We start from the raw sequence: 27,436 nt of genomic DNA on the forward strand, positions 1-27,436 counted from the left end.
AACAAAGTAACTAAAGTGGGGTAGAAAATTGGTCGTAATTTAAATGGTAATGTGTTGCGCAGGGTTGTGACGAATACCATAAGGATCATAAATGTCTCGACTAATTCTAAAGATCAAACCCCTAGACATATAATGGACAATTGACAGCTTGAAATAGGGCACCCAGGCGACCCCCAGACATACGGGAAACCCCCTAGGCTTTCAGCCGCGTGCTTGTCCGCCCCCCCACTTTCCGCTGGAATTTAAACTGGGTGCGTTGAATCTGATGTTTAGGATCACTTGCACACTATATAGTATACACCATCCTACAAGCTCCGTTGAGATTCTACCTATCGCGGAAAATGGGAGCTAACGGGTACTTTGATATTAAAAACTTGTGCTCAGATTGGCAGGTTGAGAGATTTCTTCTACAAAAGAACATAGAACAGTCGCTTGAATCAAGCTATTATTAGAACATTTAGTTTGACATCTCTGAATCTGAAAGATTCACAATACGACCCATGTACAAAAATAGTCCCCGTGAATACTATAATCGAGGCCTGGGAAAGTAAAGAGTTCCATGGACGGTTCGTAGCTAACTTGGAGATCGGAGACATAGACCAAAGGACAAGTTATATTTAGCTAAATAGAAAGGTACTTTTTTGCAGACCGAGGGATTCATGCTGGCAATTCAAGATCACGTAGTTCCCAGAAGGAGCTACAGGGAACAAATCTTGAAAGAAGCTGAACTGACTACAGACAAATGCCGGATTTGTGGGCGGTAAAATATAGACCACATTGAACCTGTATTTCCCGTACTAGCCTCAAGGGAATATAAAAGAAGGCCCGATTACATCACAGGAGTGATTTATCAACAACTTTTGTTGATGATAACGGGATAACAAATGCATTGAAGCCATTATTATGTATATAAGGCGAAACCAATACTCGAAACGAAAATATCAAACTTTACTGGAATATAATGTTAAGAAAGGATAAGACTATTATTCATAATAAGCCAGATATTGTATATATGGATAAAAAGAGAAAAATCACGTTCCTTGTGGATGTAGCTGTACCACTGGTGAACAATCTCATGAAACGACAAAACCAGATGATAGAGAGATATTTGTCATTCATAGACAAGATATAAGATATGTGCCATCAGAATGAGGTTGGCGTAGTACCAATAGCGATAGATGCTATTGGGGAAATCCCTGTAAATCTGAACTACTTTTAAAAAACTGGATATCAGTCATAATGTAATAACTCTCCTCCAGAAGGTAGTAATTTTAGAAATAACCAATATTATATGAGGCGTGTGATTATTAGTATACAATTGTAAACTAGAAAAGTTACGGTCATGATTTCTCGCAGGACGCCTGACGAAATGTGACTAAGCCCAATCATCATTTCGAATCGGTGACTATAAAAATTAACAATAACAATCATAACAATGCTCTGAGATAGATCATGCAGATCACGCTTCGCTCGCCATTACAGTCTTACCAAGAGGCCCCGCCCCTCCTGAACTCCCGCAGGGTTCATTACCATCATGTTTGTGAGAATAATACTAGAAAATAACAATAGAGTATTTAGGCTTTATAAAAACCTGAAAAAGAATTAAATTACAAGAGAAAGTATAGTACTAATCATGGTAATTAAAGTATCTAAATCACCTTTGAAGAAGAAAAATTCATATTTTTGTTAAATTATTTCTGTTACCATGGCGATAGAAATATAAAATTTAGTAAAAGGATTAATGTCTTTTTTTCTTTAATGAACATCTTTAATTGACAACTTCATTCCAAAGAGGGTTAGGGTCTCGATTAATGACTTAAAACTTTCCTGTTATAACAGGAATGTATCCTGCAAATTTGAAAGCAATCGTTTGGTTGATTCTCGCGTGAACAAACAGATGACAGCGTGAACAAATTTTGCGAGAACAAACAGATTAACTTTCAGCTTTATATATAAGAAGAAGATAAAACATATAATTGAAGTATTTATTCTATAACTATGTTCAGCGCTGAACAGTAATAATGGAGAAGAACATTAAACCATTCAAATGACTGATGTACAATAAAAAAATAACGAAAGTATTTCCATTCTGTCTATTTGGGTCAAGCACAAATATAAAACAACAAATTTAAATTTTCTAAACGATTCAGTAATTCTTTTCTCATGTTAAAAAAAGGACAGAGCAATTTTATTTCATTAAAGTGTATTATGGAAAAGAAAATTGTTAATGGATCAAAGATGGATCAAAGATTAATAAGTGTATTCTTATCTAATAATTAAATTTTTTAATAGAAAATTCCTACCCTAAAATTACATAAAGTTTGCGTATGTTCTTTTAACAACCAATATTTTATTAGTGTAAATAATTTTTAACGTCTATTCTGTATTTAAAAAATTATATGATATTTACACAATAGTTTTTATAATAACGCTAAGGTATAAATAATTAATGTCACTTTCAAAACCTGAAGTGATTAATATCCGTTTATTTTATTTTGTGTTGTGTGAAATAAATAAAATCTTATAAAAAAATAACTATTCATCATAAATGATAAATTGGTTGTGTTGTAGGTTATAAAAATATGACTTGCAGATGTGATGTGTAACATTCTAATAACATTTTAAGTAGTGTGAATGAGTAATTATTTCATTATTTTTATCAAGTGTATCTGTGCCACATTTAAATTTATAAATTTTGAAAGAAGTTTGATATCAATTTCAAAAATTCTGGATAAAAAAAACATTACGATTCTTATTTGTAGGCTAAACAAAGTAAATCAAGGCGTTCATTAATTTTTATAATTTATCACTAAAAAAATTATTTTTAGTTACATAGTATGAAATTATCTATCATGAATAAATCAAAGTCCTTCTTCTACGGCTGTATTAAAACGTTTAATTTACGCGGCTGGAACCTGTATCATAATGAGGGTTACTCTGAAACAGATTTTCATTATGATAGAGATTCTCAACCGATCAAAAGCCTTATTTTTTAACCACTGATCGACCAAAAGCGGGTATTGTTTAAAGTATCACTTGTTTCCTTTACTCTGATTTTAATCCGATTTATTAGTTAGCAAGCAAAGATTAATTTAAAAGTATACTGATAGGTAACAAAAGTTTCTATATTACACTGTTTATCCTTTTGTTAATTATGCCGGATTCTGAGGAAGAAATGTCTTTATCATCAATCGATATTAAAGAAAAGGCAGAACTTATGAGTAATAACCTATTGTCACAGAAATGTATTTTTTGAAAAAAAATATATATTCCGTAAACAATGTATTCCACCATTGGTTTAAACAGAATTCCAATATTTTCTCAGCCGTAGAATAAACACGGTATACAAATCTTTATAATGCCCATTAATTCACTCTTGTGAAGTTTTCGATATTCGCCAAGGCTAATGTCGTAACTTACTTCGCTCGCACTCTGGATCAATGACTAGGCTCGTTGCATAATGTACTAATATTTTCTCAAAAATGGTATATATTAGTTAAAAATAAAAGCATCTCAATAAAAAAGAAAAAAAAACAATCCCCATTTATTAATACAACCCACCCTAATTGACTCAATCCGAAAAAAAATAAATAAAAACTATGGTTATTAAAACAAAAAATGGATTATAACACTGTATGTATCAACACATACAGCCAACTAAAAAAGCGGCTGTTTAAAGAACCAAATTTATTTTTATAAATTTGATGTTATGAGTATGATATTTATTCGTGAAAAATTCAGAACTTCAGGATTCAAATATAACTAAATTATTTATTACTTGATGTTTATAATTATTTTCTTAAACATGTTAATTACAGTTCATACATTTTGATTTATAAAATGTTTACTGTATTCTTTTAAAAACTGTTTACTAAAAATAAATTTTTTACTCTTTTAGTTATATTGTTTATTTTATACTTCACGATATCGTGTGGCAAATGTGTGGCTACAATGTAGTAATAAACACTTTAAATAAATAAAAAATAATATGTCTGTATGACGTATTATGTCAAATATATTTTTAATTAAATAAAAATTTATCTAATGTAATAAATTTGGTATTAAACAATTTAAAGAATATATTTAAATAATTCATAAAAGAACGACTGACATATGTCCTGATGTATACATGTTATAAAAGTGAGTGTACCACTTTCATAACATTAGCAAATTCTTGTTTCTCGTTTTGTAAACCAATATACTGTACATATGAAATATACGACATGCAATTGTTGTACTCATCTACATATATAAAAGGCAATATTCGCATGTGTCCGCTGTAGGCTAAAAAACTACTGGACCGATTTATGCCCGGGGTTTTACAAACTGGTCCGCGATATCCGGAGAAGGTTTAAAAATAATGAAATTCTCGATCTGACCAGTAGAAAGAAAGTTAGGGATATTTTGAACAGGCTACTGTGTTTAGAGAGTAGTGTGAATTAAATCCGATAGATGGTGCTGTCGTTAGATTTATTTACATTTTGACTTTTATAAAGTGAAAGGTTAAATTTTGTGAAGTTCCGTAATACATATACTCAAATCTAGAAATAGCGAAGTATTGGCGGGTCAGCTAGTATTATGTAAACAAAGACATACAAAGAAATAAAAAAGGCTCACAAAAAAAAAATTATGTGAGCAATGATTAAGACAGTGGTTTGCAACTAGTGGGTCCCGATATACTGGTGCGTCACTCAGTCCCTGAAATTGGTGCGTCGCTCAGATGTGTCATGAAATTTTAGAATATAAAAATAAATTTTATGTCATTCAGAAAGTCTCTATGCAAGTAATTTACACTTAACATGAAACCATTAATAAGGTAAAATTTATTTTGAGACAGATTGTACCAGTCAATAATGCAACCATGACGAGTTTAATTTTTCTATCTGTCCATAATTTTGAGTGATAGTGAACACCTCAGCAGTGCTTAGTTTACTTTTTCCATTCGATAATAAACCGAGTGTTCACGGTTGCCACGTTAAGGGATTTATCTCTTAGCGAAGGGATTTTTCAAGACGGAGGGAAAGTTTAGAAAATCTGCTTACACAAAATAAGAAAGATTGCCTGAAGTTAATAAAAGAACATCTAAATGTGTTATAAATTTCAGTAACAAAATACTTTCCTAACTTGTTCGTTTAAAATTTTAGAAAATTTAATTTCTGCTTAATTTGTTATTTGGGAAGTAGAATTACTAAAAAATGGACGAAGCAGGAGCGATATAAAATCACAGGCGAAACGAGCTTTCGGTCAAAAATATAATTTGCTTATATCAAAAATTGATCTAAACTTCAGGAAATCATTTTTGATAGTATGTGTTTGGAATATAGCTTTATAGTGAAACTTGGATGATTGGAGAACATGAAAAGAAAAGATTAGAAGCTTTTGAAATATGGTGCTATAGGAGAATGTTAAAAATCAGATGGGTGATTAAAGTGACAAATGAAGAGGTATTGCGGCAAATCGACGAAGAAAGAAGGATTTGGAAAAATATAGTTAAAATAAGAGACAGACTTATAGGCCACATATTAAGGCATCCTAGAATAGTCACTATTATCGGACATGTAGATGGGAAAAATTGTGCAGGTAAGCAACGCTTGGAATATGTAAAACACCTTATTAGGGATGTATGATGTAGGGGGTATACCGAAATGAAACGACTGACACTAGATCTTGGAGAACTACATCAAACCAGTGACATCAAACCATCAGTCAAGTGACTGAAGACAAAAAATATTTCCTTTTGGTACATATAATAAAATCAACATACAAAATTCTAGTCACCTAACTGTCAATGAAAAAAATTAATTTTTAAAATTATCATGAGAAATTAATTCTACCACGAAGACAAAATTTCTTGACACTTCAGTACAATCCTTTCGGATTTATGCGATGTCAGAGCCTACAACCGCAAAGAGTTTTGTTGCCGTTTCCAACGTAATACTCATGCGAATAAATATTTTTTCAATGATGATATGCATGTTGGCCTGTCAACCATATAGCCTTATGTTGACTAAATCTGTGGAACACACCGAGCGCAGACCGCATTAATTTTGGTAGTGAGTTTAAAAAAAATAAAAAAAACAATAATAATTTATATTTTTTCTGCTGTATATAGGCGGTATTATACTTAACTTTGCTTGCCTCTGACACCATTCGACACGCAGCTCGTATTTAGAAGAATGCGCCCGCTTGCGAGTTTATATAGGTCTATCTACACTGAATTCTGATGAATTAGATAATACATATTACTATTGTTATTACCGGTATCATTAATATTATTAATTTAAAAAAAATAAGTGTGAAGTGATGTCTTGGGCGTTTAGTGAAGTGTGTCGTTAGTCAGAAAAGATTGGGAAACTGGGAACCAACTGTATTTAGAAAAGAAAATTTTCATTTTAATCTATGATGTAAGGTAGCCATGTTAGAACAAATACAAAAATCATAATAACCAAAGAAGCACAATGTCCCTAGATTACGTAAACTAAATTGCCCCGACTGCAGAGTGATTTATATTGGGCAAACGAATGCAACATCAAACAAAGCTACAATTAATACAAAAAAAACAGTCAACATTTGCCAATCGTAAGTATTCTAAATACATAGCAAAAATTTTCTTTTCTTGTAGAGAGTATCATACTAAACAGGAACACACTGGAACAGTATGAAAACACACTAAAGCACATAACAATAGAACTTAAACGAATTTACAGAGACTGCCAGTAACGGAATCAACTGACGTTGATGAATCAACGTCAGCGTGAAAACGCCTTACTGCATCGACGAAGTTTCCAACAAATCACTGCGAAAGACATCAATTTTAAAATAGTTATATTAAAATGAATTTGGCCATTTTGTTATTGAAAATGGACGTTTTGTATGGTAAAAGTTCAAACCTTGAAGTATTTTCATTCAAACAAGAATTTAAACTGATTAGCTGAGTAGCTATTCACCATTTCGGCCGTTAACTTTAAGTCAAATAGTTTATTATAAAAACTTCATAATTCTATTATCCTGTTTCAGTTTCTACGATCATGTGCATACAAAACAGAAATAAAAATTTCACGTTTCAATGTTTTATTTTGTTGGGAAGTATAAATTTTTCCATCTGAAAAAAAAAGTAAATTATCGTTAGTGATAACTTATTTTTTTCAATCAATCAGATCGGTACATGCATATTTACCGGAGATTAATAAAATTATATCATTAAAAAAAGTAAAACACTTAGAACTTTAACATTAGTCTAACGACTGTTTAGGCGTCTCTGCTCATTACAATACTAACATATACATTGAACTATCATTTTTTTTTTTGTCTTCAGTCATTTGACTGGTTTGATGCAGCTCTCCAAGATCCCCTATCTAGTGCTAGTCGTTTCATTTCAGTATACCCTCTACATCCCACATCCCTTACAATTGTTTTACATATTCCAAACGTGGCCTGCCTACACAAAAGGGTTAAACATTTTTTCTAGAATAAATTAGAATCATTCTTCAAATATAAAATAAAACTGTACGTCAAAGTATGACGTGATAAATTTTGAAAAATTGATCTAAAAGTTAAAACCACAGTTACAAAGAAATAGGAAAAAATATATCTGGTAAATAACATATCAGAATCGGGTTGAAGAAGAGGATGTTTGAATTATGCACTGCTTAACCACTAATCCGAACCCATAACGGAAAACGTCACTGATAAATAGCATATGTAAGCCTATCCTACAGAAACGTAATCGTATAACCTTAAATTATTAGGTTCTGTCAAAAGATAAGTACTGTAATTTCTCATATTAATTTATTCATATCACCGTTTTAAATACAGGATTATTCGAAAAGTATTATCGTAATTGTTCATAAATGTTACAGATTACTATTTTAATGTTGTTCTATAACAGAATTTGATAAATTTCAATCCAATTCTTTTCTTATTAACTTTCATTTATGGTTTAAAGGAGTCTTGTGAATACATCAAATTAAATGTTAGTATTGTGATATTATTTAATCATGAACACCGTTTTGAAAAATTATTACAGTAAATTATATATATTGTTATTTTTTTTCATTAATCAGTTTTATTTTTAACTAAATTACCATTTTTTCTGTTGGATTGCCATTTCTTTTTAATTAATTTGAATAGGAGAAGGATATTTTCCAACTCATCCACAGAATTCACTTTTTGTAAATTTGAGCATTTTTAGCCTTACGGGTGGGTACTAAATGAATTTATGAAAATGAATCTGATTTTTATTTTAGAAAGGAATATCTTTTGTTGGTTCCGTGAGGTTTATTTGAATAACTTGGCAACATCACTGTTATGGTTGAAGCGTAATGAAATGTATATATGTTTATATATAATCTTATCTTATTCTGACATCCGTTGAATTTTCACCGGAAAAGAGAAAAATTATTGACAAAACTTAGGATAATCAATAAGTAAAGAAATAATTGAATTCCAAAAATACGGAAGTTGTTAGTTCACGTTCTTTATCAAGTTGTTCACCCTTTTTCTATATTTTTTATTATTTTTAACAAAATGCAGGATTTTTCTTCAAATTTTTAAGGTAGCATTCTTTTTTGTACGCTTTAGCGTATTTAAATTTTAAAATAGTATAACTATAAAAAGGTTCAAGACCTCATATAGGAAAAGCACTTGTAAAAGTGGTCCAAGTAGAGTTCAGTACTTAACATAGCACTAAAAATAAATTACAGGACAAAAAAATATCATCAATACCAATAAATAAAAGTAACACTAAAGATAAAACAAATATTCGTCAGTAAATTATGACTTTTACTACAGAGTGACAAAGTCATAGTGTGTTTCTACTCCTAGGTTCCTCTTCCTGGTTACATTCCCAGGTTCACCACACGGAAACGTGTTTTAGTCACCGGTGTCATACACCGATAAATTACCGCCATATAATTTACGTATTTGTCTAACCTTTGTCTGTACCAAGAGCTAATTTTTTGGATCTTTCCGTAAACAGAAGGTCATTCTAAGTAGTCATGAATTTCTCTATCCCTAACAAACCACGGCGCCTATGTTATGGTTACAAATTTCTGTTACAAATTTATTTTGGAATCTTTGAAATATTTCAATTTTACTGTTACTCGTCGTACTCCATACCTTGATCCGATGCGTACAGATAGCTTTAAGGATAACTCTGTAGATAATACATTATTGAAAAAAAAATTTAAAAAATTTCAACTTATTAACGGTTACTACACCTTTATATTTAAGATATGTCATTGTACGAAATATCATTAATTTATGATTTGAGCTAACAACGAAACGTAGTGAACAGAGCGGCTCCTTGGCATATATGAATTTTTTATAACTTTTATCCAATTATATAATATCACTTTTTTTTATTTATGATGTAATATGTTTTTAACTTAATATTACTATGAAATTTTATAATTTTTTCGTAGGTTTTTCTTTTTTTATTTTTATATGGTTTCTTACATAATTAATTATTTGCTTGAGGAAGTCAGAAAATTGGATGCGAAAACTTTTTAAATACTATTGTGAAACTTTTAATAAATAATTAAATTAAATATGTAGTATGTAGATATTATTTAAAGCTTAATCTTGAATTTTTAGTCACTTTTTTAAAAATACCAGTTTCACGTTGAAATTTAGATAAAGATTAAGAATTTTAGGAAACATTGTTGCTGAACTGAAAAAAATTGTATTCTGACTTGTGAGAATTAACTTACAGTGAAACTCATTCATTTTTAGGAAAAAATTAAGATGAAGATTATCAATTTTTTAATAATAAAAAAATATATCCATATTTTGCTATTCTAAACGATTTTATTTTTACCAAATCATTTGCCAGATAGCCTCCTTAATTTTAGATCGTCAATCGGTTTACAACCAATAATCTCTTTCATTCAGACACATGTCTGTACAACTGACTGCTTCGCTGTCAAGCACGCGACTATTCTAACGAAAATCAAGATTCCAAGGCATTTTAATAAAAATACTTTCCTATCCTAAACAACCCTTAAAATTACAATCATGAAATTAGGGTATGTACTGTAATAATGTTAGAATTAAAATAAAGTTTAATAATGTCTAATCTTTAGTGAGAGCTGACATAAAAATTAAAAAAAAAACCTTAAATTAAAGATTTAACTTTTAACGTTTATTAAAGGTTAGTTTAACTTTTATTATATTTAGTAATCAGTAAATTACCTTTTTCTAAATATTTTAAAGAAGTTTCAACGTTGAGGTTGGACTACCGGTAAAAGAGACGATAAACAGGGTTGTTTTTACGCCAATGTTTGATAATCCTCTTAAAATACTTATTTTTTTTTTACCTCCGGGTCCACCGTTACATATTGCTTTAGAGGATGATATGAATGACAAGCAGCGTGTGAAAATGCCATGCCTGACCGGGACTCGCCGACCTCCGGATGAAAGGCCGAGACGCTACCACTCGCGCTACGGAGGCCGGCTGTCTTAAAATACATTAAAAGTTACAAACATAACGCAGAAACCAAAAAGTTTTAATATCTTACAAAATTGAATTTTCCTAATAAGTATTTTGTAAGATATGAAGCTTTTTCTTTAAAGGCAAAACATGCTTTTATTGTGGTGACGCATAATATTTATTGTTTGCATATGGTTTACTGTCAGTTTGTGATAGTAACTTTCTAAATGATATTAAAAAATTAAAACTTTTAGATAACAATGATTTTGTAGATAATTTTTTTAAGTGATGTTTTGCTGAATATTTTATTGTGTTTTTCTCAAATATTTTAAGGTTTAAGGAAATATAATTTCTATCATGTGAAAAAAAAATTCTAATAATTTGTTGATATTCAAAACTTAATTTTTGGATAAAAGTTAAATAAGTATAAGATAATTATTATTACTAAATTTTAAAGGTGTGATCTGCGTCTTGTCTTAGATGCAGGGAGAGGATATACACAGATTTAAGACGACTAAAATGAATGGAAGGGGATACAAATTTTTTTAAATTATTTATGAAAAAATTATTTTTATTCATTCATAAATATATATTCCTTTAATAGGTTTCTATTATAATTTTGAACGTTTTCATTTAATTAAGTTTATAGCAGCAGACTATTATTTGAAATTATTATTACTATTATAGATAGATTACAAAGGATCTAAAGTGCACATCAGGGATTAATAGGAGGTGAATAAGGATGGAACGTCGGTGGTGTTGTTGCTGTTGTATCTAAATCTGTTAATATTCTACTTACTGTTGAAACAATTTCGATTTTACACTGTTGTCACTTTGTTTACTGAGATGAAACAGTATTTGTAACTAACAAATATTATATATTAAAACCACAACTAAAGGCATAATAATGAACTAAATTTTCATTTTGAAGTGATGAATATTTTATAATTATATTTTTTATTTAGTATATTTTATCACATTAGAAGTATTTCACTAAGTGCAAGATGTTATTTAATATGCGCTACGAAATGCAGAAAATAATGAATTGTAATTTTTTTTAAAGTTAAATAATAAAATTGGAACATAATACTTCCTTTCTTTTAACATGTTTGTATCAAGAAAGGCATCGGAATGTATTAAACTCCTTAAAAATATTGGAAAAAGAGAGTACATTAAAAAATAAATAAACATAACAAATATTTTTAAATTTTAAATCATCTGACTGATTTGTATTGTTCTTCATTGCTTAATGTTAAATATTAATCCTTAATTCCTAAAATATTTGTACGAAAATATCTCGTACATCCTATATCCTGAAGTATCAGCTTCACAGATTTCTTATAGATTTTACATTCTATTGCCAAATTAGAAAATTTGAGTTGTTTAATATTTAATCACAAACATCACAAAATAGATAATCACAAACTTCATTCTTCTTGAATTTATCATAAAAGGTCTTCATTTTTTACCTTATCGGTCTATTTAATTTACAACAATCCCCTATACTGTATTTCAAAAGTATCTAATATTTTCCTTTCTGAATTTTCTAGTGTTTATTTTTCACTACCAAAAAATATATCCAAACTGAGTTGGACTCTCGAGCTCCTGAGCTAAAAGACTGAATCCCGGCGGGAAGCCGTCCCTTCGGGGGTGTCCCCGTTAGAGGCGAAGCACAAAGGAGCGAGTCCCGATTGCTGGGTGATGGTTGCCGGGAACAGCGTAGCCGGACCTGGCGTTTCCCTCATCTGCATTGTATTGTAATGCATTGTATTTTGCATCAGAAGGGTTATTTTTAAATGTTAAATAGTTTAAAATTTGTTATTTTTCATTAATCTGTCCCGGTCTTTGTTGTGACTGTGTCAGAAATATATCAAGAATTATACAATCCATTCCTGGGTTGTACAGAATGAGTGCGTCACGGTGCTGCATGTCCCCTTTTTCACTGGTTAGGCCTACTGATGTACAGCTCACTGAAGCACCAAACTTCTTTATCTATCAAATATATGATAAACTTTATCTATCAGTACGGGATGTTTATTATTTTTTTTAGGAATTTAAATAATTTTTTGGCGTGAATGTTTAAATCTAAAATCATTGTGATGTGACAAACTCATAAAGCTTTATAATTCATAAAAATATTTTTTTTTAAATTAATTTTTATGACTATTCAACTTCTTTGATTTTTTCTTTAAGAAAGGTGCAAGCGTAAACTGAAACCATCTACTTTTGCGTTTTACCCATAATTATTATTAATTTAAGAAACAAGTCAGTAAATTTCATAACAAAGTTTAAAATAATCTTTACTGTGTTAACAGAATGAAATTCAGAATGTCTCTAGAGATAAAAGTATATTTTAAAAATAATATTGAAACAATTCTTAAAATTAATAGATTTAAAACTAAAATTTTTATTACTATCAAAAAATTTTTGAAATCATATTGTCCAAATCATATTCTCCTGTAAATATTACAACATTATCTCACGATTTAATTTTAAACTGCTACATATTACGTTGGCAGCCTGTTTAGTAATATTAACAGGAGCGACATGATACTGATTAAATATAATCAATAGAGATTTATATAGACAATTTAAATAAGAAATATTCAAAATCGGTTTACAAAATTGTTACAGGAATAGAAGTAATTTTAATCTCAGATGCGGGCTTTCAGTAGAGAATTAAATAGTTTTATGAGAATTAATTTCGGTTGATCAACCGTAATTAATTTATTATGACTTCATGTTTATAAACTTTGATCAACTAACGTGAAATAATAATATTTTATTACGTATCTATTTATTAAATATATACATATTTATTATTTATTATTATTATTTTATTTCATATTTTATTATTTTTATATTTATTATTTTTCTGGCACCATAACTCTAGGGTTATATTCCAAGAAGAAAAGTATTTGTAATTAGTCAAAAAATTAGGTATTTTTGCATTTCTCGACGTTTCATGATCCACGGACCCCAAAAAATAGTGGAAAGTAATGTTCACATACGTACGTGTGCTAGAGTGTTTGAAGTTTAATAAATTTTAACTGGTTGTACCAATTTAGATGAAATTTGGCACAGATATTTATGTATATAGGCCAATTTGTTGGTAAATGTTTTGGATCAATATCTCTAAGGGGGGTGGGGTTCATAGCTTCTTTGAGGTCAATTTTTTCAAAATTTCGCATTTCGCAAACTTAACCCCATTTATTATTAAGCTCAGTACATGAGTCTAATCATCTTATCATTATCATTTTAAAAAAGGTTTTACCTCAAAATTCTCCCCTTCTTCAAAATGTAAAAAATTTATTTTTATTTATTGCACATTTTAAAATTATTTTTTTTATCTCTTCCTAAGCATAGTGGTGCAAATGATCCCCTATCCCCAAAAATACTTTGGAGGAATATTGGTGGTGAGGAAGCTAATCTAATTTTAAAAAATATCGATATTTTTAAACTTTTTCATGGATCGTTACTTTTCCATTATTTAAAAATAAATAAACAGTGCCAGAAAAGTACAAGTTTGTTGTCAACTTTTATATAACTACTTAAAATAAATAATAAATACTTATAGCGTTACAATTGCATATGAATATTTTTATTTGTTTAAAGTAAAATTAAATGATGTTAGAAACATATTACAATAGACTCTGTTTGAACATTTGAACTGTAGAAATAGCTGCAGGTCAAAGAATGTATGATCAAAGTTAAGACATTCAAAGCAAACCGGTGTACATCCTGTAACTTGTGAATCCTTTCAGTTAACATCCGTGTCCTTTCAGCCTAATTAATGTTATATTAGAAATAATTTCTAGTTACTTACAATTTTACGTCAACATTACAATATTATTTTGAGTTCATTTTCTATAAATTATACTGAATTACTATTTTTGAGAAAGACTGAACCGAAATTTAGATATGTTGGAGTTTTTTTCATTGAAATGTTTTCAGATAGTCTCAGTCATAATAAACGACTACTATAGAAGTAGATGTCGCATTGCTGTTACATCTGGTTATTCTATTCAGCTGATTGAATTAGAAAGCGTAATTAATATGAATATGAGTAATTATGATTTTAAAAAATGCCGGAGTTAGCCATTTGTCCTCGGAAAAAAAACATAGATACTCACAAAAATATAGGGAAATAAACTTCTGATAAATATAACACATGCGCCGGCCTTTGTGGCACGAGTGGTAGCGTCTCGGCCTTTCAAACAGAGGTCCCGGGTTCGAATCCTGATAAGGCATGGCATTTTCACACACGCTATAAATCATTCAGCTCATCCTCTGAAGCAATAGCTAACGGTGGTCCCAGACGTAAAAAAAAAAAAAATGGCAGTATAATATACACATAAACTGTGCAGCAATAAGAGTGGCATTTTGTGATTTGTAAAACTATTCTATTACAATTACAAGAAATATAAGAGGTTACCAAATAAATTCTTGGGGAACAGTGATATGAAATTGTTATTAATAATTTATCAAATTTTAAATAAAATGTGTAAACTTTGCTCTATATTCTTTTACAATGTCACTGTTAAGTAATTATTATCGATCACGTTAATCTAAAATACATGAAAATAGGTTAAAAAGTAGTTTAAAAAATTTATTTTCTTTATTTTTTTTTAATATTTAGAAGTTGCAATTTTTTAATTTATATTTTAAGGGGAAAATAAAAAAAATTCGTAGAAAATTTTTATAATTTTGTTAAGATTAAGAAAAAATTATGCAGCAAAATAGAAAAAGGATGCATTCATTAACCTAATTTTGTTAATTTTAAGACAGAGCTTAACGTTTATGTTGATTTTTTGCTCTTAATAATTCAACATTTCAGTATTACAGGAGAAATTTTCAGTTCGGTGTAAATAATATTCATCTCTATTCTCGGAAAAACTAACTATTAAGTCTTCATTCATTAATTTACTGGCAAAATTAATATACATTTTTTAAATAAGCTAACAATATAAAGCAGGAATAAAAAAAAATAATTGTAAAGTTTAATACGTTTCAAAAGATAATTAGTATATTCATTCCATTTACACTACTTATTTTAAAAATAAAAAAATTTATAATTATTTTATTTTTTAATAGTATAGATAGAATTTTTTCCACGTTCGAAAGGAAGTCAACAAAAAATTCAAGTAAATCAGAAAATTTTACAAAAATCAAATTAAAAAGCAAAGATAGAATTTTTGTCCGAATCCAGAAACTTGAATAATGTACCTAATGTTTTTTTAAATGCCTAAATCCTCACAATATTAAATAACAGCACCCTTTCATTATTTTTCATAGAATAACTTATATGTCACGTAAATATCGTTTTAATTTGGTTTGTCATATATATATATATATATATATATATATATATATATAGAGAGAGAGAGAGAGAGAGTGTGTGTGAGAGAGAAAGAGACAATAATTTATTTTTAACGGACTCTTGCTAATGGCCATCAGATCCATCATTTCTGTTGGATTAAAATATCGTATGATCTCTTTAATAATAACCTGAATAAACATTTTTGAAAATATTTATATTTAAAAAAATATTATAACCTAACCACAACTAATTTTTATTTAAATTTTATATGTGGGATTAAGTTAATATGAAATGAACTGATTTTAACACCTGAATCAAACTACTCAACCATGTGTTCTCTGTTGATCTATTGCGAATTGTTTTATAATAGTAAACAAAAGATATATTATTATTTAATTCGCAGACGGATAGTTTTAGCCTTATATTTGTTTCATTTTAATTCCGATAAATTTATACGTTTTATTTTGCAGCCGCGATATACAGTAATTCTATTGGTAAAAAGTTATCTAATTTTTTCTACCGGTAAAAAATATTTTAAAAACTAATAAGTTCATGTTTTTTCTTATTACCAGAAAAGTTTGGCTAGAAAAATTCCTTTTTGAAGCCAAAATGTATGTAAATACTAAAATCTTTCTTATAAATTTTTTATGTGTGTGTGTGTGTGTGTGTGTGTGCGCGCGGTCGTGAGTGAAAAATTGGGAGTGAGCGCGAGCGCGTGTGTGAGAGAGAAAGAATGAGTGAGTGTGTGTGTGTGTGTGTGTGTGTGTGTGTGTGTGTGTGTGTGTGTGTGTGTGTGTGTGTGTGTTGTCTACCTGGCTTTATACTTCAGGGATGGTTTAAAATAGAAACATGAAATTTGGTGTAAATATATATATATATATATATATATATATATCCTTAAAATATTTAAAGTAAACCTATCAAAGGGAAGAGCTTTAGTAAAATAATTAAAAACTCTAACGAGTAGGCCATATAACATATGGCCTAATAACATATTCCTGTATGAATAAAAATTTGAGTGTAATAAATATTTTACACATATGTATATTTTAGTTTAAAATCACTATGAGAGAATATGCAATTCATTAAAAAGAGATCTAAATAAAAATAAATGTTAGTAAAATAAATGTCTTGTATATATTACTTTAGTAACGGATAAGTGCTACATTTCACCATGTATATGGTTTTGCTACTTATGTTAGAAACAATGTCGATCATGCACATCTAATTGCGGCAAATACCGCTAATGAAGTTCGTAATATTCCGATAAAATTGGAGGAAACCATCAGAGATAATATTTATAAGCCACGCAATGTGCAATAAATGTTCTACCAATTACTACCCACCCATCTATTCCATCTATGTATGCTAGAGATGCTAACAGTCATCATGTGCAATGGGAATATGCTCACAACAATGAATATGTATTGCATTTTGTAAATGGGCAGAAAACAAGAACCATGTCGCCAAATTTATGGGAACCTTTAGATCGGCCGCCTGACAAAGAGGGACTACAACCCGAAACGTTGCTTTGTATCCTGTGATAGTAAAGGCCTTCCAGTACCGACATCTACAAAATTTATGCCTAATTTCCCATAGCCAACATAAACCTGTTGTAATTCATGACATCGGACTGTCTGTTCCGTTACTAAAGTTTATTCCATGGCTCAGATTGAATTTCACAAGGCTAACTGGCAGGGCTTTTCCGATTACCAGGATAAATATATTTGTTTTATTTCATTAGAACCAAAGAATTATAATCGATTGGTAGGAGCTTTTCTAGCAGTTAGAAAGAAATATACTCTCGTGGGTAAATAAAGTAGGGTTGAATACCAGGGGTAGAATACAGGGTATAGCAGGGCAGGGTAAACAGGAATACCAGGTTGAAATGAACATTGCGAATAACTCTGTGAAGAATATAATAGAAACAGCGACAGCAGTATTGTAGACGACCTCCTTAACTTGATACTGCCAGAAAAGCGCGCTGAGTTGAGACGGTTGAGAATATGAGCTTCAAATATTCAACTAGAAAAGCAAACAACATGTCACGGAAACTTGGTTGAGCTTCCTGTAAATCTGGACAGAAACGTAGTATTTCAGCTAACTAAATCACTAACCACGCAATTGAAACTCTTAGATTATACCGTTTAACATCATACTTTCAGCATAAAGTTTATGCTGAAAGTCATCATACTTTTGCGCTTTGAAGTTGTGCCAAATTAAACATAAACACCAACTATTTAACATATCTGTTTGGCGTTGATTTAAAGTATTCGATAATATAAAAATTTAAAAATATAATTTTATTTAATTTTTATTACAATTTTATTTAAAAATAGTTTACATTATTGTTTTATTTTTTAATTTTATTCAAAATATAGATAGAAACAAAATTTACAGTGATAAAAAAAGTTATTCGCAAAACATGCAAAGCGATAAACATGAGTTTTGATAAAAAAAATTAAACTGCTACTGAGCTGGAATATGTTTTCTTTTTTTTACATTAAATAGTTTTCTAACCGAATTTCTTGAATTATCTCAAAAATTTGAACCTACTTTAAATTATGTAGACTACTTATTATTACACTGTAACTTTTCAACAAAAACAACGGAGACAGAAAAAATAAACCAAGTAACGGAAAAGCCTATAAAACGTATGACAGTAATGTTCAAATTACCTACACTTGGCAATAATTTAATTTTACACCCATTTAAACAGTTTTCCACTTAAAGTTTAATTTACTACTATAATACCACAGGAACTTTACACAATAAACAATGATCGAAAACGGGTCAATCGCTGAAGGTGAGTGCTTGAAAAAAAATAAATAAAAGAACATATATAGCGAGTGTGTTCTACATGGAAAGGAAATTATTTCAGGAGATGATTCTAGAGCTAAAATTAATGAATTAGTTAACAAAATGCCATGTAAACATATATCTAAAAATGCTTTGTTATCGAGTTACGATTGCCAAAAGATTTTACCGTGATGTTTGCTTCGTAGGTATTGTACTACATTGCAATACTAAAATTATTGGACACTAATTATTATAAAAAAATTAATGATTTTCGCATTATTTGGCCTAAAAAGTATAAAAAAATTGGTTCCTAGTACTTTTTAAGTAGTATTTTTTTTTTTAAGAAAGGCAACATTAAAAAGAAAATTCAAGAAAAAACTACGTTTTTTTGGATTGGTGAAAAATAAATTTATTAAATTGTCAGTTAAGAAGTAAAAAAAATTGTAGGAAATTTAATTCTAAGAATACTGTAATAAATAAAATCATTATTAAAAGTATTAATCGTGTTTTCGTAAGACCGTACACCCGAAGTGGAAACTTCTATGGCAACCGTAATTGTTATGAAAAAAATATATATATATCATATTAATGATCTTAATATTATGAATAATATATCTACAGTAATATATATATAAAATAATAATGCTATAATAAATAGAATAATATGTAGATAAAATTATTTATTTTCATTCGTACAATCATTAGATTTTCAATATGTTCCCTTATTATTATGTATCAATTATTCTGTTGACTGTTGTTGAGGTTGATTTTATAAATCGTATTTTCTTCAATAAAATCATAATCTCAGAATGAAACAAAGGGTTTGTGATAACTAAAGTATGAGATAAACACATAATAAGAAAACCATAAATTTACTTACAAACACAATTATTGAATTGCTCTTCAATAATATTTTTCAGTATTAGAACGATGATTCACTAAATCTCTTTACGGAAAGATAAATGCAGAAGTTACTCGAATAAATACAGGTATACCCAACAACAACTACACAGTAAATGTACTTAATGTAAAACGAAACACAGCCGAACATAGACGCTACCTGCACACAACTGAATCATTCTCCCTCGTTCGGCTAAACTCGCCTCGTCCGACTTTACACGAATGAGTATTTCACTTCAGTGCCTGACAATACAAACTTTAGCAATGTCTAACCAAATGTGCGCGGCGCGCCTAAATAATTTTTTACTTCAAAAAATTAATTTCAGAAATTCTACTTATTAAAAAAAAAATAAAAAAAGGAAAGCTAATAGAGAAAAAATTAGAATGCAATTTAATACAGCTGTTTTATTTACAAATAAAATATTTTCAATTCTATTTTATTATTCTGACTCATTAGTTGGCATCGCTAACTAAATGTATCGAAATTTAATTTTTGAATGATAATTTAATTTACATTAACAATACGGAATGGTTCATGAATAATGTTACAAATTTTCAGGATATGTTCTAGTGGTGAAAATAAAGAAGAAAATTCATAAAAAAAATATGTTCGGAAACTCTTTGTTAGCGAGTATTGGCTGGCGAAATATTTCTCCGCTTTAGATAAAAAAAAATCCCTTTCGGCACGCCGGAAGGCGGAGGTAGATTTTACCGGTGCTAAGTAGGGGATAAGAGAGATTTCCACCTTACAGTTAAGAAAAACTTCAAATTTACTCAATACGACAATGGTTGCATCTGAAAAAGTTTCACATTTTTAGCATACGACACGCCCCATCTACTTACAATTACAGCAACATTTTGGTCATCCCTTGCCGTAAAAGTTGGTCACATCAAAAATTGTTTCAGACAAAAGTTTTAGATAATGTTTAGAGGACTAACGACCACTTTAAACCGATTCGATACTATGCCTATGAAGGTATGATTTTTTTTTTGTCTTCGAAATCCCATTTATTCCACCCCATGTGACAATGGTTGGTGATATCTAAAAACCTTATTTAGGCCCTTATAAATTTAAGCCCTTATCCTACAAATATTAGGAACTTTAAAGGAATCTGATATTTTACTTAATAAAAAGTTCTAGCAATATATTTATTTATTTTTTTTTTGAAAAGGCCCACCCATGGTTCGATTTTGCCCATTAACAAACTCAATCGAGATTTTTGGTAGTTATATTTTATGTATCAATTTGAAAGTGATTTGCGCAAAATTACGACGTTATCGTGTCCACAAGAAAGTGATATATACATATAAGTATGGATATATATTAAATATATATAATTTACACACACACACACACACACGCGCGCGCGCGCGCGCGCGCGCGAGTATATATAGACTTTTGAACTGATGGTGGTTTTGAGGTCTGGGTGATGTGAACGCGAAGCTTTATTTTTCATAAAATAGTTCAGTAATCCGAATTAATTTATTACTACAAACCGTTTTCTAAGTAAGATAAAATATTGATAAAATAATCATTTAGATCATCCTAGAAATTCTCAAGTTTTAAGTAAATATCTAATTCTAAGTAAATTTAAGTTTTAAGTAAATTCTAGTTTAAATACATAAAGATGTCATGTCATCGAGATAACTGTAATAGGCACGTGCCTATTTTTTTTTAGAGTTAAGTTAAATTTTAAATTATATTTTAAACTAAATTAAACTAAATTTGAAAAAAAAGATTAAGTTTAAAAACTGCCTAAAAAGGTTAACCCTACAAATCCATTGGAACAGTCAGAAATAGGGGTTTTATTTAAATGGTATACTCGGAGATACTTTTACACTAAATTAACACTTTTTGTTGGGATTGCCTGAAGCGACAACAATTTGTATTGTAACGGTTATATCATTGTGCTCCATAAATACTGTTTATTTGCCGGTTAATATTTATTATGTTTTTTTTCATTTTTTATTTTTTATATATATACAGAATGTTTCTAAAATGTTGGGCTGGTTATACTTTTTCGGATTCTCCTTATAAAATTAAACAAAAAATATCGTTAGGAAAAATGGCAATTTTCCTTATTTTAGGCAACAAGGAAAAAAAACGGCTATCTTGTTTCTTTTCCAACTGCAATCTTTCCTAATAAAATGTTAAACAGCAGATACTTCAACGTCTATTTGGGAGAAAATATAAATAAGGAGAGAAAATTAAGTAATAGTTTGCCACAGAGCTTGGTCGTAGCTCCTCTGCTATTTAACCTAACTATTTCCGATCTCTCCAATACCAAGTCAACAAAATTCTGCTACCGGATGATATAGCTCTTGCTTGCAGAGTTAGAGAACTCAGCCAGACAGGGATAAATTATGACAGAGGATTTGGCTGCTTTGAGCTCTTAGACTTAAACCCAGTGACAATAAAAACGAAAATTTTACATTTCACTTCAGTAACAAAAAGCTAACATGGAGATCCAAGTGCAATTTGACGGCAATACTCTCCATCATAACATCAGACAAGTACCCCAAATATCTTGGTGTCACCCTTGATCGCAGTCTTTCATTGAGGAAACATTTTGAGAATATCGCTGCTAATGTACACGTAATAATATCATCCAAAAACTGTGTGTACGACATGGGGTGCTTCAGTGGACAACCTGGATACATCTTCATCGCGCTGGTTTTTTTGTATTGCCGAGTACTGAGCTTCAGTTTGGCTAAACTGCTGTCACACCCACTTGATTGATATTCAGCTGAATCATGCCGTGCGTTTAATAACCAGAACAATTAGACCAACACCCACTTACTGGCACTCTTGCTGAGTGCTTCTTCTACCCCCCTGCATTCTGAAGAAATGGGACCCTGCTTAGAGAGTATCACAAGTTACGAGAAAACCTGCAACTACCCGTATTTGATGGCATACCTGCCCTGCGACAGATTAGAAACGCTCAAGGGATCCACCGATATGAAAAGCGGATGAAATAGCTATCAGTTATGTCGAAATTAGAGACCTCTGGGATCAGAATTGACTCATTGAAAATACTGAGGGATGGGATGATTCGAGGAATATAACCACGACACCGCTGGCACAGAGCTCGATAGGAAAATGTGGATTAAATTAAATACAATCCGCACTGGGCATGGCCCACGTACAAACTCACAATTGGGGCTTTGAGGAGTCTCCGGGGTGTGATTGCGGAGTTCCAAATCAGACAATCAATTATATTAGTGGATAATGCGTCCTCAGATCATTCCAAGGTATTTGGAACGACTTCATGAAGGCTGATGTTACAGCGCTAGCATAGATTGGAAGCCTAGATATTGATATATTTATTTCGTTTTTATTTATAGTTTGTTTTATTGTATTATTTTTTTTGTTCATGCATTATCTATATATGTAATTTTGTAATCACACTGCATGTATGGAATAACGAATAAATAAATAAAAACTACGTTATCATTGCAAAAATGAAAACAATAAAAAATTATAACAATTGCTAACTAAGCATTTAAATTTAAACAAAAAAATTATTATATCGTAGGGTAGTTGAATAAAACATCTTGTGAATTCATATATGTTTGAATTATAGTTCAGTATGAATGTGAACAGGGACATAAGAAATATATAAAAAGGAAATATTAGAATCATTTGATATATGAGCTGGAGGAAATTTGAGAAGATTAAATGGATAAACAGAAAAATGAAGAATAAATGAAGTTACGAAAGTAGAGGTTTAATCAGAAAAATAAAATAGTAAAGCTAACTGGTCTCTAAATGAGAGGGGAAAAGTCGATTAATACATTACTAGAAGATGCTAAAGTAAAAATTGTAGACGATCTAAAAGGTTTAAGTTAAAAGTAGAGGCCAATAGAGGTAACGTAATAATAAGGGATTGCCTGAGGGGAGATATTCATATGATGATAATGACATTTATATTTTCAAAAAATAACATCAAAACAAATTTTTAGTAAAAATTCAAAAATTCTGTTTTAAATGATTTGAAAGTTTAAAAAATATATTTTCTAAAGCATTACCAGTCTAAATACAGCGCTTTTCATACAAATCAGTGAATACTGATTTGGGTAAAATACTCCCACCAATAAAAATAAAAGTGTTATCAATTTTTTTTTTTAATTTCTACTGTTCCAACTTATCAAACTGTTTTGTTACTTTTTGGTAAAAGAGTTGATACGAAAGAGGGAACAATCTTGAATTATTATCAAAGTTAGGGATAATAAACTAAACTACTAAGGTTAAAACTAGGATTCCAGTAATTGTCACTAACTTTATATTGAATTATCCTGTCAAATTGAAAACTTAATTTTTTTTAGTAAGTACTATTTTGGGAAGAAGTAATTTTCAACCTTTATTACCGAGATTAAGGAAAAACTTTAAAAAAAATTTATTAAAATAACTCAAAGGATAGGTTAAAATAACCCCTATCGTAAAGGTGTTTTTAAATTTTAAATTTATTTTATGATAGCACCTACAATGGGAAAGTAAAAAACTAATCTCTTTTTTTTATACCTTAAGGAAATATTTTTAAAAAATAACCAAAAAATAAATCTAGATAAATTGTAAATAATCAGTGAAAAAACCTTTATTCTAGTATTAGTTAAATTTATTGTTAGTAATTCTCTCTCTCATTCTGACAACATAAGATAGTAAGTCGAACATGATATATAAGTATATCGTATTACATAAAAAACGACACAGACCAAATTGAGTCGTTAATATTAATTATATACAGAACGGAGAAATATTACTGAATAGTATTCTTTATAGATGTTTTCTAATCTGGGACTGTGTTGTAAGTGGCGTTTTACAAATTGCCTCTAGCTTAAACAAGTTAATTCGTTAAAAAAAATTAAAGATCTAATTATTTTTGAGAGAAATATATTTTTATTTATAAAAAAACTGTACCATGTTATTCGTAAAATTAATTTTCCCACTTACTGCTTTATTTTTTTCGTCCGCTTTAATGATTTCTCAGATATCAGCATAGAAGAACGTTTTATGTAGAATTAAAAAAAATAAATAAATAAATACTCTTATTAAAACCATACAGAGGTATTTTTACTTACTTCTACGAAGTAAAGGAAGTATTGTGATCACGAAAAATTTCGGTTTTCAAATTTTAACGGAAAAATCCATTTTGATTAGTTTCGGCATTAAATCTGTACGTACGAATAATATTTCGTATAATTCAAAAACGATTAGCCGTAGGATGTTGAAATTTTGGATTTAGGACTACTGTAACATTTGGTTGTGCAACTCCTCTTTTGATTGTAATCGACTGGACCAAAACTGACCAAAAAAACCCAAAATCTAAAACAATTTCGATTTTGGACTTTTTCTTAACTGCAGTAATAAACCCTCATTCAGGGCTGTTCAACGATAATTTCATAAGTGGTACTTACTTAATTGGTTCCAGTGTTACAACCAAATAAAATTTTAATTAATGAAATATTTGGATCTTACAAGGGGAAGGCGGTTCCCCGCCTTTCAGACTTCATCTCCTTTTTTTAAATTAAATATATTGATTTATTAATAATTATTAACCTCCGATTCTAAAAAGCGTTTTACGATAAATAATAATTCAATAATAACAAAAAAAAAGAAAAAAAAATATCAGAAGTTATTAATGAAATAAAATGTTATGTTCATTTCATTTTTAAAAAATGTGTATATGTAATTTAATAGGTGTACAAGGAAGTCATGTAATGTCTTCATCAGGTTTTTACAATAGCAATGTCACAAATTCTGCTGTAATTACAGTTTGTATCAAATAATGAAACCATTCTTTTTACCATAATTTGAAAAAATATATATAATATTAATAAAATCTAGGAACTCTTAAACAACGTTTTAATAATTAAATATAGACAAATAATATTTCGCAGATGCTTGAAACTGAAAATGATCAATTTTTGATTATGAAAAACCATTACTCCTCAAGCGCCTAGAAGGGGGACATCCATGACAAATGACTTTAAAGAAGATTGAAAAAAAAAGTTCTCATGTAAAAAACGTTGGTCTTAAACAACTTTAATCAAAATCGTGGACTTTTAATATTTTTTTCTAAACTAGTTTTAATTGTACTACCGAATACTAATTAATTGTTTCATACCACAAAATAGATCGTTTGCTAAATTTGATTTATTTAATATTTTACGTTGAACAGTATTTTTATTAATTTTTTTTTGTATTGTTTCAAAGCGTATTTACATAAATCTATGGTAAATTCGATAACATTGCAAATCACATGATAAAGATTCCTCAGTGAAACTCCTTAAAAAAATTACAAAAAAAAAAATTACACACTATTATAATAAAGACTTTTATGCCAAGCTCGTACAATTTGGAATTATAAATGAGACTTAACACCTCTAGAACAAGAGAAAACAAAATAAGTATAATAAATGGAAGTAAAAAAAAAAATATATTGATGAATCAGTGAAAAGAAAAAGTAAAATACATATTACAATTTAAAATTAAAAGTCGAATAGATATTGCACAATAGTAACATCCGAGTTAACTATAGATATATTAAAACACTATTAGGGCATTTAGATTTACAATGTTCAGTCGGTTTAACCTTCTAATATCATCCACATTATCTAGAACGTTTATTACCAAAGGTTTTGTGTGATAGTTAAATCATTGTTCGTACTTTGAACTGAAACGTTGTAGCTCCTCCCGCACGGTCCGTAATCCTAAATAATCCTGGATCTCATTGTTCATTGTAAACCAAGGTGCCTCTGTTTTACAACTTTTTACTTTATTCTGAAACCGCTATAAGATTGCTTTTGTTTACGGTGGTCTATAGTTCGATCCCATAGGTCCAGATACACTTTAGAATTGTTGAGTATACCCCAGCAACTTATTAGACAAGACAAACGAGAACGTCTGCCCAACAACCAGAACATATTTTTGAACTTCTCTTCTCTATTATATGAACTTTCCACTTAGTTGACGGTCGAGGTTTGACATAGCTACCTCACACTCTAAGTTTGCGGAATTACAACGCCATCAAGTTGGACCCGTGAGCAGTCTTCTCTTCCAGAATGTCACATGATCCATCCTGAATGTCACACGGTTTGATTTTGCTTGGTTAATGATATTCTCTATGTACTTAACCATCTTTTGGTTATATTACCGACGAGGTTACTCTCGCTTTCTTTACGGATGACTCAGCACAACTCGCTGTAGTTCAATTTTTGAAATTTGTTGCAAAAAGTATTAAATGGGATTCATTTTAGTTAGAACTGTCGTAGTTCGCAACTTTTTACATCAAAAGTCTGGTTATTAATATACTCTGAAAAGGTATTTCACAATTCCAGAACCAGAGATCATGTAAAAATTCTAATCTTCGAATTAAAAAAAAAGAAGCTTATGGAAAAATTAATTTTAAAAATAATTTTATTCATCTGCTCTATTCCAATTTGCTAAATTATGTATTACAATTAAAATATGTTATCTTTAAGCTTTATACATTTCGTTACTATCATTGTTTAACTTATATTAATTTTTTTCTTCTAGCTGAAATTGATGAACCAGAGTATCGACTAACCCAACACCTAATGGAGCGTTATGACGCTTCGGTCCGGCCAGCGGAAAACTTTTCGGAACCACTTAGAGTAATATTCGGCATATCTCTTCATCATATTATAGATGTGGTATGTAATAAAAAATGTTTTATAAAATTACAACTTTCAATCTTTTTAATATATAACATGTAAATAATTCAATTTCATTTCGTTCTTTTTGTATTTCTCTTAAATAATGTGCTCTTCATTTATTTATTTTTTAATTAATTTAAAATCAGCTTTAATGAAGCTATCGTATGGTCTTATTTGAGCGATCAGACCTTTTCTATAAACTCAAATTAAACATTCAAGTGTATAAAACTACATTAAATGAATAAGTTGGCTCAAAAGATTCGAGAGTTACTACCAAAAAATATTTGTTATAGGGTATAAATTTTAATAAC

The 27,436-nt window shown here is 29.6% G+C and overlaps 1 protein-coding gene across 1 annotated transcript in view; it reads left to right on the top strand.

Annotated features, from left to right (window-relative positions):
- Positions 1-27,436, top strand: part of LOC142325477 (neuronal acetylcholine receptor subunit alpha-7-like) — a 909,238-nt gene that overhangs the window by 342,579 nt on the left and 539,223 nt on the right. Inside the window, exon 2 of the mRNA XM_075367292.1 lies at positions 26,986-27,122. Within this exon, the coding sequence (XP_075223407.1) occupies positions 26,986-27,122 (137 nt within the window). The remainder of the gene's footprint in view (positions 1-26,985; positions 27,123-27,436) is intronic.

Source organism: Lycorma delicatula, chromosome 5, assembly GCF_047948215.1.
Source record: "Lycorma delicatula isolate Av1 chromosome 5, ASM4794821v1, whole genome shotgun sequence".
Taxonomy (NCBI): Eukaryota; Metazoa; Arthropoda; class Insecta; order Hemiptera; family Fulgoridae; genus Lycorma; species Lycorma delicatula.